Below are 15,076 nucleotides of genomic sequence, written 5' to 3' on the forward strand. Positions count from 1 at the left end.
TTTTACGCAAATCCACGTTTATTTTGAAATGAGCCGTTGCGACTTCCGACTGATTTCGATAGAGCGGGTCACATATTAGCTTTTTCCCACTTGATCAGAATAGCGGGAGGAGAAAAGAATGGAGTGACTGAATGACAGCTAGAAAATTAGGCTACGTGGTAATTAAAGCAAAAATGCAAACGACGACTCTTTAGATGTTTAAGAGAAAGGAGAGAGATGAAGAAACTCAGAATGTGCTTAAAATTTGAAAAACAACGCCCACAGATGACACAGGTGATGATGCTTATTTAGCCCAGAGAATGGACATGAACATGGCCATGATGAATATAATAAGTTAGCTAACTAGCAAACTGTATATCTCTATATGGGGTGCCCAACCAGTCGATCCCCAGTCGATCTCGAGATGTCTAAAAGTAGAACAACAATATTCAGTTTTATCGTTAATGTCCTACAACAGGGGTGGCCAAACTTTTTGGTTCAGGGGCCACAATGATGTATCAATGTGACAGCCGGGCCGGGGGGCATTGTTTGGTTCCGTCTTGATTCATGTCGGGCTGAGGGTTGTTTTAATCTCATTCTCCCGCGCGCGGGGTGACGTCCACGCGCAGCTGCGACGACCAGGGAGGAAGGGACTTTTCGCGGCGCGCGCGGCGTGTGGACAGTGGGGGATAACATAAATAAAAATTGGATCGTTGTATTTTAGACTTTAAGGCTTTTTAAGATCAGCGCGGGAACCCTGGCTCATTTATACCAATATTGGACGGGCCACATTAAACACATCAACGGGGCGCATGTGGCCCGCGGGCCGTAGTTTGGCCACCTCCAGGCCCGGTTCTACGGGGGTGCATAAGGGTCCCAGTTGAATGTTAAGCACCCTCACTTGAAAAAGAGAAGGGAGTGAAAAATATTACATATACAATAACAATAATAATAATAATAATAATAGTAGTAGTAGTAATATGAAGAAGAAGAAGAAGAATATAGTTGAAAATAAAATAAACTGTAATTGTGTTCAAATATTGTGGTCAAATAACTATAGTTAATAACCCCCCCCCCCGTCAACGATCGCCGCCGTCTTGGTTCAAAAAAGGTTGGGCACCCCTGATCTATATAGTCAATGGCTATTTTACTCAGAACACAACATGTACACAGCATACTATTTTAACATTAAATATTTAGCTTTGATATCTTCTATTTTAATCTGCACATTGTGGCATACATTTTATTTTATTAGTATTTTAATTTATGTCACCAATATTCTGAAAATTCAAAGAAAGACAGAGACTTGTACATTTTTGACTGTCTGCTGAATTTAGTTATACATCTTTATTCTAATTTATAACAGTTGAGGCCCAGAGGGAGGAAGAGGAGACTCAGCCAGAAGAAGTGGCAGCAGGTCCCTCAGAAGCCACCATAGGTGATGCTAGCCCTACTGCATACCCTTCTATATGGAAAGAAGAACAATATGAACAGTTCAAACAGAAAAATGAATGGATGTATGCTCACAATGGAAGGCTAGGCTGTACCCCATGCCATGATGTGAAGGATCTGGGTGTCATGGCCTCCCGTGGTGTTAATATTGCTATTCAGTGGGCTGATGGAAAGATAATCCCAGCTGGTCCATCAAGGGATGTCCAGCTTTCATCACTGCGCAAAAAAATCCGTGAACACAAGAACTCTGCAGCACATAATGAAGCAGTCAAGATTATTCAGACAGCAAATAAAGATATTCTTCTGAACATGAACGCGAGTAGTCAGGAGTCTGTGTTTGAGTCTACTGCCAAGGTATTCATGACAACCTATTATGTGGCCAAGAACAACAAGCCTTTCACAGACTTTGAGATTCTGATTGACCTGCAGCATGCAAATTCTGCTGATTTGGGGCGTGTTTTGCATAGCAAAACTGTCTGTTGACATAATTGAGCATGTGTCATCACAGATGAAAAAGGAACTTCTAAAAAAGATAATAGAGACCAAAAGCAAAATCACAGTATTGGCTGATGAGTCAACCAGTGTTGGGCACAAATCAACACTAATTGTGTTCCTGAAGGCTAGTGTTGATGGAGACATGGAGCCCATTGCCTTTCCGTTGTACCTGGTTGAGCTGGATAGTATGTCTGCTCCTCATATCAAGGAACAGATTATGGGTTGCTTGCTTAAAAATGGCTTTACTGTTGAGTTGCTGAGAGAAATCCTCATTGGATTTTGCAGTGATGGGGCCAGTGTCATGCTGGGAGTGAAGTCAGGTGTTGGGAAGTTGCTCCAGGATGACTTCCCAGGCATCATACTATGGCACTGCCTTAATCACAGACTGGAGCTTGCTGTTGACCAGGCACTGGATGTGACAGGGGGAACAAAGGACTTCCAGGCATTCATGGACAGCCTATATTCATTATATAGCCAGTCACCAAAAAACATGCGGCAGCTGAGTGAATTTGCTCACAACCTGGACATCGCCCTCAGGAGGATTGGAAAAGTGTTCAGTGTTCGCTGGGTAGCTTCTTCATGGAGGGCAGTCTCTGCAGTTTGGTAGTCTTATCCAGTCTTGGCACAACATTTCCGTGAGGCATCAGAGGATGATAAAAGGGACAGCAGAGAGAGGGCCAAATTCAAAGGTCTGCTTTCTAAGTTGTGCTGCATCAACTTCCTGAAAAGTCTTGCACTGATGGCAGATGTTCTGACTGAACTTAAGAACTTGTCAGAAATTCTTCAGAACAGGAAGACCACACTCCCAAAGGCCCATGACATCATGACGACGTATGTCAAACGCATAGAAAGTTTCAATCGCTACCCAGGACAACATGCAGTTGATGCCAGTCAGGCAGAGGAAGTGATGGAATTCAAGGGAGAGGATTTAAGAGTTGGCAGGTCTCCCATCATTGACTCTGCTCAGTTCATCCAAGCAGTGGCAGACAATATGAAAGAAAGACTCTTCACAACCACAGCAAACAGAGCACAGGCCAGTGTTGCAGCCAACCGAAAAGAGGCTTATAACAGCCTTATCAATCAAATGGCAGTCCTCAACCCTGACAACTGGGACCATGACAATCCTCGATTTGGAGATAATGAGGTGAGGGCTTTGTGTGATGTCCTACATGTGAACCAACAATAGGCCCATCTTGGATTCACAGAATACAAGGCCAGTGGAGGAAGAAACATTCCCAACAAAATGAAGAAGTTGCTCATGGCAGTGGCACTGTCTCCAAGCAATGCTGACTGTGAACGGGGGTTCAGCACAATGAATAACATCATAACTGAGTATAGGAGCAAACTTACAACAACAAATGCAGCAAATCTCCTCTTCATCAGCTCTGTGGGACCACCATGCAGACAGTGGGATCCACTGCCTTATGTGAAGACCTGGCTGGGCAAAGGAAGAAGAGCAGCCCACTCAACAAGCTGCATGGCTCGCCGGTACACAGAAGAGGAGAGCTACTTCAGCCCTCTGTGGAAAATGTGGAAAAGTGTGTAGTTTACCTCCCTCAACATGCCTTGCTAATGGTCTGTTAAGTTTTGACACAAGTTGTATGCACAATTGAAAATAAATAATTGACTATACATATTGTCAAGTGTTTCTAATTTCTACCCCATAAAGACATTACAAATTTGAAGTTTGTGTTCAGGGATGCATGAAGCTGGGGGCGGGAGGAGAACAATATGAACCAATGAAGGTCGGGGTAGCATTATAGTACCTGCAAGAAATTCAAACCACTTTCACCCCTGATTACAACTGCAACTTGGTTATTACAACCTCTGAAATCAGTCATTACAACTTGACGAATCTGCTCTCTGGCAGTATAAATCGACGAATCTGCGGTCTTGACTTTTGCTACACTTATTGCGATAAATGTGTCGCAAAAGTAATTTTCACCTGTAGATGTGGGGGGAGGGAGGGGGGTTGGAGCGAAGGGGTTGGAGCGAAGGGGCGGAGCTATCAGAATGACGAGGCTCGGGTGACTGGCGGAGACTTCGGGGCTAACGTTTCGTGTACCAGTCCGCTGACATGGCGCGTCAATCAAAAGTAAGTTTTGCCCATTACTTGCCCAGTATTACTTATTTTGTTTAGCTAGCATAAACTCAACAAAGCTAGCGTTAGCTAGCTAACTGACGTTATTTTGCCCCTAAACTGCACGACATAAAACGGTGGTCTTCAAAGCGGATTTAATCCTCAATCACAATAATAATATTCAAAGTAAAAATGGGCAAGTAATGGGCAAAACTTACTGTTGATTGACGCGCCATGTCAGCGGACTGGTAGCGACACGAACTGGCGACGAACCCTTTTTGCTCTCCAATCATATAGTTTGAAAACCTTTCTTTTGTTGAAGGATTGAAAGGGGTTGTTACGTAAGAAACAAGCATAACAAAACCAGGCCTATCTCTACATCTATCCTTTGAAACCAAAACTCAAACAACAAAAACCTCACTAACTAAACAACAAAAAATTTGACTAAACAATATACAGGGGTGGCAACAATCCGCTAACCTAGTGTGTCTGAACATTAGTTAGCTACGTGGTGAGAAATGTACAGGGTACCCCAGACTTACCTAACTCCTCCACCTCTCAACACACACACTTTCACAAAGGTCAGACAATTCAAAGTTCATGAGTTGCTAAACACTGCAGGCTCCTTCATCAGCAACTAGTGATGTGTCGGTCGCGAACGAGCCGATTCTTTTGAACGGCTCTTTGGTATGAACGAGGGGAACCGAGTCGTACTTGGTGAGAGCCGTTCTTGTTATCGTTCAATTGTTAGTCCGCACTCACTGCCTGCCAAAATCCACTCGCCTGTTAAAAAGCTTGATTTTGTTCCCCAAACGTATTCTGTGAAGACCCGCCCCTACTCTGATTAGTAGGTTTCAGCAGGAGGAGTGAGATGGGGTGGGTCTTAACGGAATACGCGAGAGAGAGAAGTCATAACAAGTGGTAGGCTACAGGACAGGTAGACGACGTGTTTTTCGGATGGAAAATGAGCCAAAGGCGAAAACGCAGCAGCATTTTGATGGACTTCAACCAAAAAAGCGCACCATTTGTAAAGGCAAAAATATCCTTTAAAGCAGGGCCAACAACTGATCTCCATCGCCACTTAAAAACACAGTATCTATTATTAAGAGTTGCGTGAATTTCATTCAAGGCAAGGCAACTTTATTTACTTAACACATACGGAGGGTAAATTCAAAGTAGTACATTCACGGACATGAATGACATGGATATGGCGCCACCTTGTGTCGTGTTTACAAAGCAGATTATTGACATTAGGTCTGGCAATACAGTCAATCCTTATCCTGGTCATTATTTCACAGACAAACCAAGTAACCCCGCCAAAAAAACGGCTCTTTTGAACGGCTCTTTTGAACGGCTCTTTGAAAGGAACGGAGCCATAAGATCCGGCTCCCTTCAAAGAGCTATAAATCCCATCACTATCAGCAACAGGCCCAGAGTGAGAGAGAGAAGACTTCCTGGGTGCCTCCTTTATGGTCGGCCCTGGCTGCTGATAGGCCAGCTGAGGGTGTAACGTAACGATCACTTCGGTTAGATCAGTCAAGTAGACCAGGGGTTTTCAAAGTGTGGGTAGGTGAGCCTCCTCTCAGAGAACATAAGAACAGTCGCGCCCCCCCTCCCAATTATTATTGCTGTTATTATTATTATTATTATTATTGTTGTTGTTGCTATAATGCAGGGGTATTCAATTGCATTTCAAAGAGGTCCAGTAAGAGAAAATGTAATTAAATGCTGTGTTCGCTGTCTACCTTCCGCCATTTGAAATTACTCCGACTGTTTCTCTCCTCTTGTCTCGTCTCTGTGTGTGTGTTTGAATCTATCGTGCTGACTGCACCGATTTGATTGGCTGAGTAGCGTCACCTCCTTAAAACATTAAACAATAACTTTTTTAAACCTTTTTATTTTTATGTTTTAAACATATTGTATAAAAGTCCCCCACTACTTGGACTATTCCTTGCACCCCTCTAGAATAAGCCCGAATGGTCTCAACCATATTGCATCAGTAACGTGCACTTGTTATAACAAGATCGCAAGGACACTGGTAGCGATCGGAAAATTGAGTGTTGTTCAGTTTGTGTGTTGTGGAACATGCGTGTCCGTGCATGAAAATATACCACACACCCAATTACAATTGCATGTTCAATTCACTACCCTGGAAGTTAATACAGTTGTTAAAGTTGGAACAGCCTGTGGACAGCCGTTCTTCCTTGCATGTCAGTCGCCGACACCTTCTTACAGAGGACAGGCACATCTAGCTGCAGCACGACCCGTATATTTCCGCACGCCGTTTTCTCAAGACATTTTTTTTAACATTTTCAACATGGTGGATAAATCCTTATATGCTCCCGGCAACACACTGAACGTCAACTTTGCCTCCTTATTACACTCACCCCTACTTTAGTGGGAACAATGAGTCTGCGTCTTTGATGCACACAGGAATAAACGCAGATCATACTCTGGCTGCAGCCTTTACCGGTACTTGCTTTTGATCAAAGTCGATGCGGAAAACCTGCACTCACACAGGTAGGTGGAGGTGAAGGGAATGAGCACTTTTAAAGCCTTTTTGGCGAGGTGGGGGAACTCGGTCTCCACAGACAGCCACAAGTTGGCAAGTGTCACTTTACTTGTCTTTTTCTCGTTCTTTTGTGTCTCACGCTGCGCCTCCCCTGATGCTCTCTGGCGCCCCCCAGGGGAGGCGCGCCTCACACTTTGAAAACCGCTGAAGTAGACCATGCTACACTATACAAATACTCTCTTACAAAAGCCCTGCATTTAAACGTGTTAATGTTTCTTTAGTAAAAGTATGCTAGTGTTATTAGGAAAGTGTTGTTAAAGTATTTAAAGTAGACACAAGTTATACTATTATATTATATCATTTGTTTTATTGTTATTACAGATGCACGAGTTGACTTAACTGTTGTAGTTGGAGCTCATTTTGAACAGTGAGCTAACTAATGATTACTTTCATAATGGTTTAATGTGCTGATTATTTTCTACATTAATAGATGCAGGTCTGGTTTGTTAAAACTCTCAAAATAGTAGGACATGCTGTCATAATTACCCAGAGTCCGAAGTGACACCTTTACAATGTTAAAGCTGTTAGATAAATGTAGTGATGTAAAAACTAAAATATTCAAGATAGTGTAGTGGAAAAGAGATAGTTTTTTTTTAAATGTTACTAAAACAAAATCTCTTGTTTTGGACTGACAGTAATGATTCAAGAAATAGTAGTTCAATAAATACACACACATCAATCTGTGCATTTGTTGTGGATGGAACACAACAAATGGTGCTATTACCTGTGATGCCTCCTCCACACATTATAACCAGACTGCATCATTCAAACTATAAGTAACAGTTCTAGCTACTTGACTTTAGACAAACAATTCAAAAGACAAAATCAACACAATTTATTGAAAGACCAGTCTTTATTTTACAGTGACTCTCCTTTTGTTTGTATTATTAAACCCTGTCAATCTAAAAAACTGAGCAACTCAACAGTTAACTTTATATTTCTTATTGTCCAAAGCATCTATTACACTATTTGTTCCCCTCTCATATTCACAGGATGGATGATTAGACTTTGGGGAGACCTCAGCTTTATGAACGTCCTGTCTGTTGGTTTGGCCAGAGAGGACTGAGGGTCTTTCCATGCGAGGAGGACCAGACCTGAGGGAGGAGGACCTGCACCAGCTGCACCTACAGAACTTAGCCCATGCTGGGCATAGCTGTTACCACCTGCACAGGCCTGGCCTGTCAATTAACAGATTAACATTTAGTGTAACTTATCTATATTATTTCGTTTTTATTTAAAAAAAAAATGGTGATGGTTCATGCTTGATCACTTTTAGTTCACATTTCAATAAATTGTATTTGCACTCCTTTCGTCCGTTATTCTTACTAAAAATGTTAGATTACACATTCACATCTGACTGAAGATTGGCACCATTTATTTGTGACGCTGCAAACTCTGCGGTACAAGGCTCAAGTATTGTGAAGCTCATAAAGTGAGGCAAATGCATTTGATCAGCTGACTTTTTTTTTTTGCCAAACTTTATAGGCCTGACAATAATCACACTGTCTCTGTGGTGCAACGTAAAACACAAAACAACACAGAAATGAAGTTCCTCTTAGATTACAAAACTATTCAGTGTGCAGGTCTTTGTGTTACAATATAAGTGTCTCTTAGTGAATGTCCTGTGCTGCTCTTAAATCTCATCACATCAGCTTTTCCTTTCCCTCATGGATGTTCTTCTGGACCCTCAGAGAAAGAAAACATGGTGAAGCAGTCCTGTCTCTCAGGCATGTCCTTTCCTAACAGAAATATCAAAAAACATATTATTGCAGAGCAAGTGTGTTATTTAAGATAGAGGTGTGTTTGTTTGTTCAGGGGCTATACATGTAATGATTTTTTTATTTGAATGTGTTTTTTTAAATCCAACAGTGTACTACAAAGATAATCAGATTATGAATAAACCGTTCTAAATTCATCAACATTGAAATAAATGTATCATTAAAATAATATTTAACAGTTATCAAAACTTAGTGCAACTGTAGAAGCTTGCTCTGTTCGGTTGTCTCACTGAAAGAATCACTTTTAACATGTTTTTTTTACAGTCAATATGCAGAGACAAAGGGTCGTAGTTCTCACTATGTTCAATAATATTTGCCTTATATACATTGAAATGTGAAAGTTGAACAAAAAAGTGATGTTGTTTGGTAAAATGTAAATGTAACCTTTTGCTAAGAAAGTTCACTCCACATCACTGATGTGTAGTTGATCTAGTATGTAGTCATGTTTAATGGCATGTATATCAGTGTATTAGAGTAATTACTTTATGCATTCTTTGTAAAGTATGAAAAAGGTGTACCTTGGAATCCGTGCTGAAGTTCTCTGCTGTTAGTAGTCCAGATCTGTCTCTCCTCCTCTGGTCCAGCCTGTCTGGATCACCTTAAGGACACTTTGAACAAACAGATGTAAAGTTATGCGTGGGTTACAGACTTCTTTACATGCAAACAACGTTTTATCTTCTTTTAAAAACAGGTCATAACCTTATTGTTATACTTAAGAAATTGCTGGATATCACAGCCCTTATACTGTATCAGTTTGATTGGGTATTAGGTCCTTTTTATTTTACTGTTACTTTGGATGAGTTTTTCATGAGTCAGTCAAATTAATTTGTTTTCATATGCCATATTCATACGTATCACACACGTAAGGGTAAGAGACAAACCTATTTAACAAATGCAATGCAATGGGTAAGCTTAATTTTCACTTAAGTCACAGATAACGTCATACTGTATCTAATATTTAAACAAACCATTTTCCTTGTCCAGGTCACTAAAGCATTGACTACGCTATTCATCGTCCTTAAATGCAGGCATTAAGTTACATGTTCCGTTCTACAGCAACGATAAGGCTGTTTCTCAAGTGTGATGATAATACAATTAAAAGAGGCATTGGTAATAATATTAAAAACAACAATGTTCGGGTCGTTAGTCGGATAGGCGCTTAGCTGCAATAAATAACTCCAGTTCAACAAACCATATTACAATATCTAAGGGAGCGTTATTTCTGAACCATCTTGAAATGTGACGTTCATATTTTAAAGATACACACATTTCATTGTGAGGTTGATTTAATATACACTAAGCCTCTCTTCAACAATACGTTAACGTTAGCTAGTCTATTTTATGCTACAGTAGAGCATAGCGAATTTAAATGAACCTTAACAATGCATACAGTAACCTAACTAGAAAACTAACTATCTAACGTACAAGGATGACCTTATTTTTAGCAACCTCACACAGTAGCCTTTAGGTATACAGTAGCATCCCACTTAATATTTTAGTCTTGGATGCTACGCATAGCATCGTTAGCACAGATGGAGCTATTGCTCAAATGCTAAGCCAACTCTAAACATTCATTAACGTTAGCTTAATAAAAACAACAGTAACATAACATAAAGTACGCAGGGTTGACTTACCGAAGAAACTGCATTCATGGACGGTCTGTTTTAACCGTAGATAAATCCTATATTTGCATGACGAATAGTCCACCAGGAACCAACACAACAAACACGGCCGAGTTCAAGTAGTGTCCTCCTCATGAGCTGAGCCGCTGTGGAGCTAACGGAGCTAGCAGTGAGACAGAGGAGCTAGGAGCAGCAGTCCCGTTGTCATGAAGGGGGAATCTAACTATATACAGAATATGTTGTGGATCCAGGCTAGAAACATGTTCATTTTCTGATCTTAAGTTGGACATTTTAACATACGGGAATTGCTCCCATCTGCACCCATCGCCTACAGTTTGCAGCATTGGGCTTCACCGCACTGTCCCAGGGTTCGCCGCTTGGCTCTGATAGGCCAGAAGTCGGTTTGATTGCATTCGGGCTCGATTGCTTATCCTGTCTGGCCCGGATGATGCTGCATTTTATACACCGAATGTTTTGACATCGAATTTTAAACACCGAAATATTTGAATTTTTGGGATCTGAATTTGAACATTCGAATTTTTTTTACTTGAATTTTTACATTTTTATTTCACATAGGTAAATTAGGAGCAAAAAAAATTCAGATACATGATTTTCAAAGTAATTATTTTCAAAGCTACAAATTCAGTGTCTGATAAAATTCAAATACTTCTGTCTCTTGTTTGCTTCCATACGGGAACCACACAAATCTGAAAAGTTACTTTAAGTGCAGGATTCCCATCTGAAACATAATGGGGTTGAAGAATAAAGTAACAACTTCACAAAGTGTTCTTAATTGCTGTACTTGAGTAAATGTACCTAGTAACACAGTATGTCAGAGTTTAAAAAAGGTTGGGACGAGAGGAGAGAGTTATTGTCATGGTTGGTGCACTGGTGACTCCTACTGGTTGTTTAGGGTGTCTGCCACTCTTTACACCCTCCCTGATAATAGTTGATCTATTTAATATACGTTTTATACATAGAAGGTGAAGAACAGCTTTATGTATTTAACCTGTAGTATGAATTTCTGATGCTGCTGGGAGTCTTGTGTGTTTTAAATCACTTTGCTGTACCAATCATGCTTTCAAAAACAGAAGTGGAATCACTATTTACTGCTCTTCTTGCTGTTAACACCAGAGTGCAGTAGAATATAGTCAATATTTTTGCTTAACATATGTTTTGATTTATCCCCAAAGTATGCATCTAACATTTGAACATGAATATTAAGTGTTTAATTAAAGATAAACAGTGACGCTGAGAGAGACAGAGTGGCATTGTGTGACTAAGTATAATCCAAATCAAAACTTCTCCTCTCCCTTTGAATGACACAAAACTGCCAGTTTAAAAAAAGACAAACTCAGTTGCAATTTTCAGACAGCCCATGTCAGAATGATCAAAATAATTGATTTGAAGAGAGCAAACAAGATTTATTGATGTATGGGTGCAACCCATGTGTTACAACAGCACGTTTGTCGATCCATTGGGAAGTCAAGACAGTCTCCCTCCGTCAGAGCCCCAGAGCTTATGGCTAAAGTTGAGCTAATGACCAATTGAAGTCTGGTCATCAACATTTAAAGTAGTAGAAGAAGGCAACATTGTAAACTGTTGCTGTTTCATATACAGCATTTCAACAATGCCACAGAATAAAGCTCCTCATGCAACCGTTGAATAAAATCAATAATCCTTACACTGTCAATTACAAGGATCATACAATTATATTTATTTGGATTGCAGTGTATGTAGTACCAAATATACCGGCAACTTTAGGTGACTGCAAATGAGTGTCGCTGTTCACCTGCCTTTAGTGCAAAGCCCAGCTGACCAGACCTTTCCATGACCCTGCTCAGTGCTGACAGCTGCTCCCAGTCTCTAAGGAACAACGCACCATCCCAGAAATGGCCAAACAACGGCTCCTTCAAGACAGAGGGGCAGTCAGACCGGGTCTCAGGCCGGACCTGACTCAGCCCCAGCCACCCAGGTGCGCCTTGCCTTCCCTAGCACAACACTTTTCCATTTATCCCCTGTTTACCTCTCTTTACCTAATTTCCCCGGTCTTGTAGTCATACTAAGCAGTTGGAGGAGTTTCCTGTTTGAAGACAAATTATCAAACATCAGAAAAACAGATTAGTGGTCCCCTTTCTTCCACTAATGTGAAAATTGATAAATAAAAATAATATAAAGTAGTAGGAGGGAGAGCAGCATCATGAAAGTTGTCTCCCGTCTGGTTAAAAGTTCATGTATGTGTGCGTCTATGTGACATGTACAGCTCTCTGCCCAGAATGGGTCATTTCTCTGGCATGTAAAGCAGTACCAAATTAAACCTGTCTCTTATTTGGACCTTTATCCATTTAAAACAATTGTTCTCATCTCAGCCACCCCTAGACATGCACAAAGAAGCAACACACCATAACCAAGGCTACTGTGTTTAACATCACCTATCATTTCGATAAAAGTATAATCAACTGTGGCAGGGTGGTGTATTTAGACGGGGTGAGGGAGAGACATGTTTCAAAACATAAATTATTTCTAATTAAATGTGATTAAAAACAATTGAAATTCAGGAAAGTGTTGATGCATTATTGGTTAGGAAACAAGTAGTCTCAGTGAAAGTTGTCTTTATTACAACATTTATTTAAATGGAAGTCATTAAAAAAAATTGTGTACACCAAAACTAAAGAGGGCTGAGGCCAGTATTTAGGGTGGCAGTCTACTTGTCTTTAGGTGAAACTATGGTGCTCCCTCACACTCACACAGTGAGTGCACACACACTCAGGCCCATTCCCAAACCCCCCCCCTACACCCTACCCCTCCGTTTGCGCGTTCACGCGGAGCGTCCGCCATATTGAGGGCTGTTCCAAAGCAACGAGTGTGGAGCGGTGTGGAGGGGGAGTGGGCTATCAAGCCCTCAAACAGCGAGTCTGCAGCGGTGCTGACTTGAGACCGGTCTCTACCTGACCGGAGTCACGCTGTGTGTGTCCGTCAGGAAACAAGCTGTTAACAAGTAGTTCCAGCAAACATCCACTGATAAATTGCGATGTTAACAACCTCATGATAACCTCATATGTTTTTAACTTAGGATCATACCTATGTTTAGCCTAGAAAAAGGTAAATGTGTGCATTTTATTATAAAGTTGTGTATATTTACAGACCGTTGCAAAAACTAAGAAGCTTATAAACATCAGGTTTAAAACTAAAAGAGCTTTGAAACACAATGAAAGATGTTTGGAGTTTTATTTGAGTTATTCATTTAAACTTTTTGTCTAAGAGATGCTGATTTGAAACCGTTGTTACATACAGTTACGGCATTTCCTGTTTCTGCCGGAGAGAGGGGAGGCTGTCCCCGTCCCTGTTATTTTGGGGGTCGCGGGCTGAAAAGTTTGGGAACCCCTGACTTAGACTATAGGCTAGTTGCACAAGATGGCGTCTATCAACTTCCGGCGGCTGGGTGTGAGCCTGAGTACTTCCGGTCTTCGGTGTGGAGTTGTTTGGGGAGTTAGCGATATATATACGATAGATAGAGAGAGAGAGAGAGAGAGAGAGAGAGAGAGAGAGAGAGAGAGAGAGAGATAGATAGATAGATAGATAGATAGATAGATACTGTAGATAGATAAAGAGAGAGAGAGAGAGAGAGAGAGAGAGATAGATAGCAAGATACATAGCATACAGATAGCGATATAGTTAATGATAGATAGCATATATTGGAACAGTCTACAGCTAAAATTGAAATTGAGCAATTTTATTTCTCTGAATGTTTTTAAAGCACGTCTAAGTGAAATGCTTTCTGAAACTATGGGTATTTGTAAATGTTGATAAGTATGTAAATATGTTGTATGATATCCTCTATTGTTTGTTTTTATGTTGTTTTATGTTTCATGTGGAACTTAAATTGCTGCAGGTCTCCCTTGTAAAAGAGATCTATGATCTCAAGGGACCAATCTGAATAAATAAAGGTTTGAAATGAAATGAAACATTAGTGTACCACACTACATCATGTTATCCTATTGTGGATTTATTATATTATGTATTGTCCCATGTTATTTTTGTTTGCATTTGTTTTGAGGTTATAATTCATTAGTTATATATAATATATATATTAGTTATATTCATTAGCCGATTCTTTTGAAAATGGAAAATGAGCCAAACGCAGCAGCATTTGGATGCACTTCAACCAAAACCCAGGCAGTGATAAAGCGCACCATTTGTTAAGGCAAACTATCCTTTAAAGCAGGGTCAACAAATAATCTCCATCGCCACTTAAAAACACAGTATCTAATATAAAGAGTTGCGTGAATTTCATTCAAGGCAAGACAACTTTATTTACTTAAAACATACAGAGGGTAAATTCAAAGTAGTACATTCACTGACATGGATATGGCGCCACCTTGTGTCATGTGTACAAAGAAGATTATTGACATTAGGTCTGGCAATACAGTCAATCATTATCCTGGTGATTATTTTGCTTATTTTCCCTTCAAAGAGCCATAATTCCCATCACTAATTGCTGCACAGGCTTGCCCATGCTTTTACCAGCGGTCCGTTGTGGTAGTTGGCCAGGAAGCAAGCCACATTGAAGAGCTCCTCAATGCTTCCACACACAGACAGTGGTATGGCTTTATCAAATAGTTTGTTCTCTTTGACTCTTCTGATGCACCTCTCCACATGGACCCTCAGACGTGCAATGGATTGAGTCTGCCTGACATCCTCCCTGCTCATTTGGGTTTTTTTGTGCAGAAAGACAGGCCGGTACACTTTACACTCAACCAGATTGTCCACAAGGAACCCTTTGTCGACCATTATCGCCATGTCTGGTGTGAGCAGGCTCACGAGGCCAGACAGCTTGAAGATCTCCCGGTCACTCATAGATCCTGCATACAGGCCAGACACAAATGGTAATGGCACCATGTGGTGCCATACCGATCATGGCCTTGAATGTAGCATGCGACTTGTATGTAGAAAACACCTCACTCTGCAGAAGGAGAGATGATGGAGTCTGGCAGAATACTTCAGTGCAGTCAAGCACCACTTGTGTGTCAGGGAAAGCTGAAAACTCTGGTGGAAGGTGAGCTTTGACAACTTCGCGTGGGATCCACAGACGTTTGCT

The 15,076-nt window shown here is 40.9% G+C and overlaps 1 protein-coding gene and 1 long non-coding RNA gene across 2 annotated transcripts in view; both read right to left on the reverse strand.

The window, feature by feature from the left end:
* Window positions 1–7,936: 7,936 nt before the first annotated feature.
* Window positions 7,937–10,400, reverse strand: LOC307017476. The gene is made up of 3 exons (XR_013802186.1): window positions 9,991–10,400; window positions 8,875–8,964; window positions 7,937–8,317 (listed from the first exon to the last, which is right to left on the reverse strand). It is a non-coding gene; the product is annotated as an uncharacterized lncRNA (long non-coding RNA).
* Window positions 10,401–14,811: 4,411 nt separating this feature from the next.
* Window positions 14,812–15,076, reverse strand: part of LOC307014534 (uncharacterized protein) — a 1,465-nt gene continuing 1,200 nt past the window's right edge. Inside the window, exon 3 of the mRNA XM_079642515.1 lies at window positions 14,812–15,076. This exon is cut by the window's right edge and continues 153 nt beyond it. Coding sequence (XP_079498641.1) covers window positions 14,828–15,076 — 249 coding nt within the window. The 3' untranslated portion in view covers window positions 14,812–14,827.

The sequence above is a fragment of the Notothenia rossii genome (assembly GCF_949606895.1).
Source record: "Notothenia rossii genome assembly, chromosome: 8".
Lineage (NCBI taxonomy): Eukaryota > Metazoa > Chordata > Actinopteri > Perciformes > Nototheniidae > Notothenia > Notothenia rossii.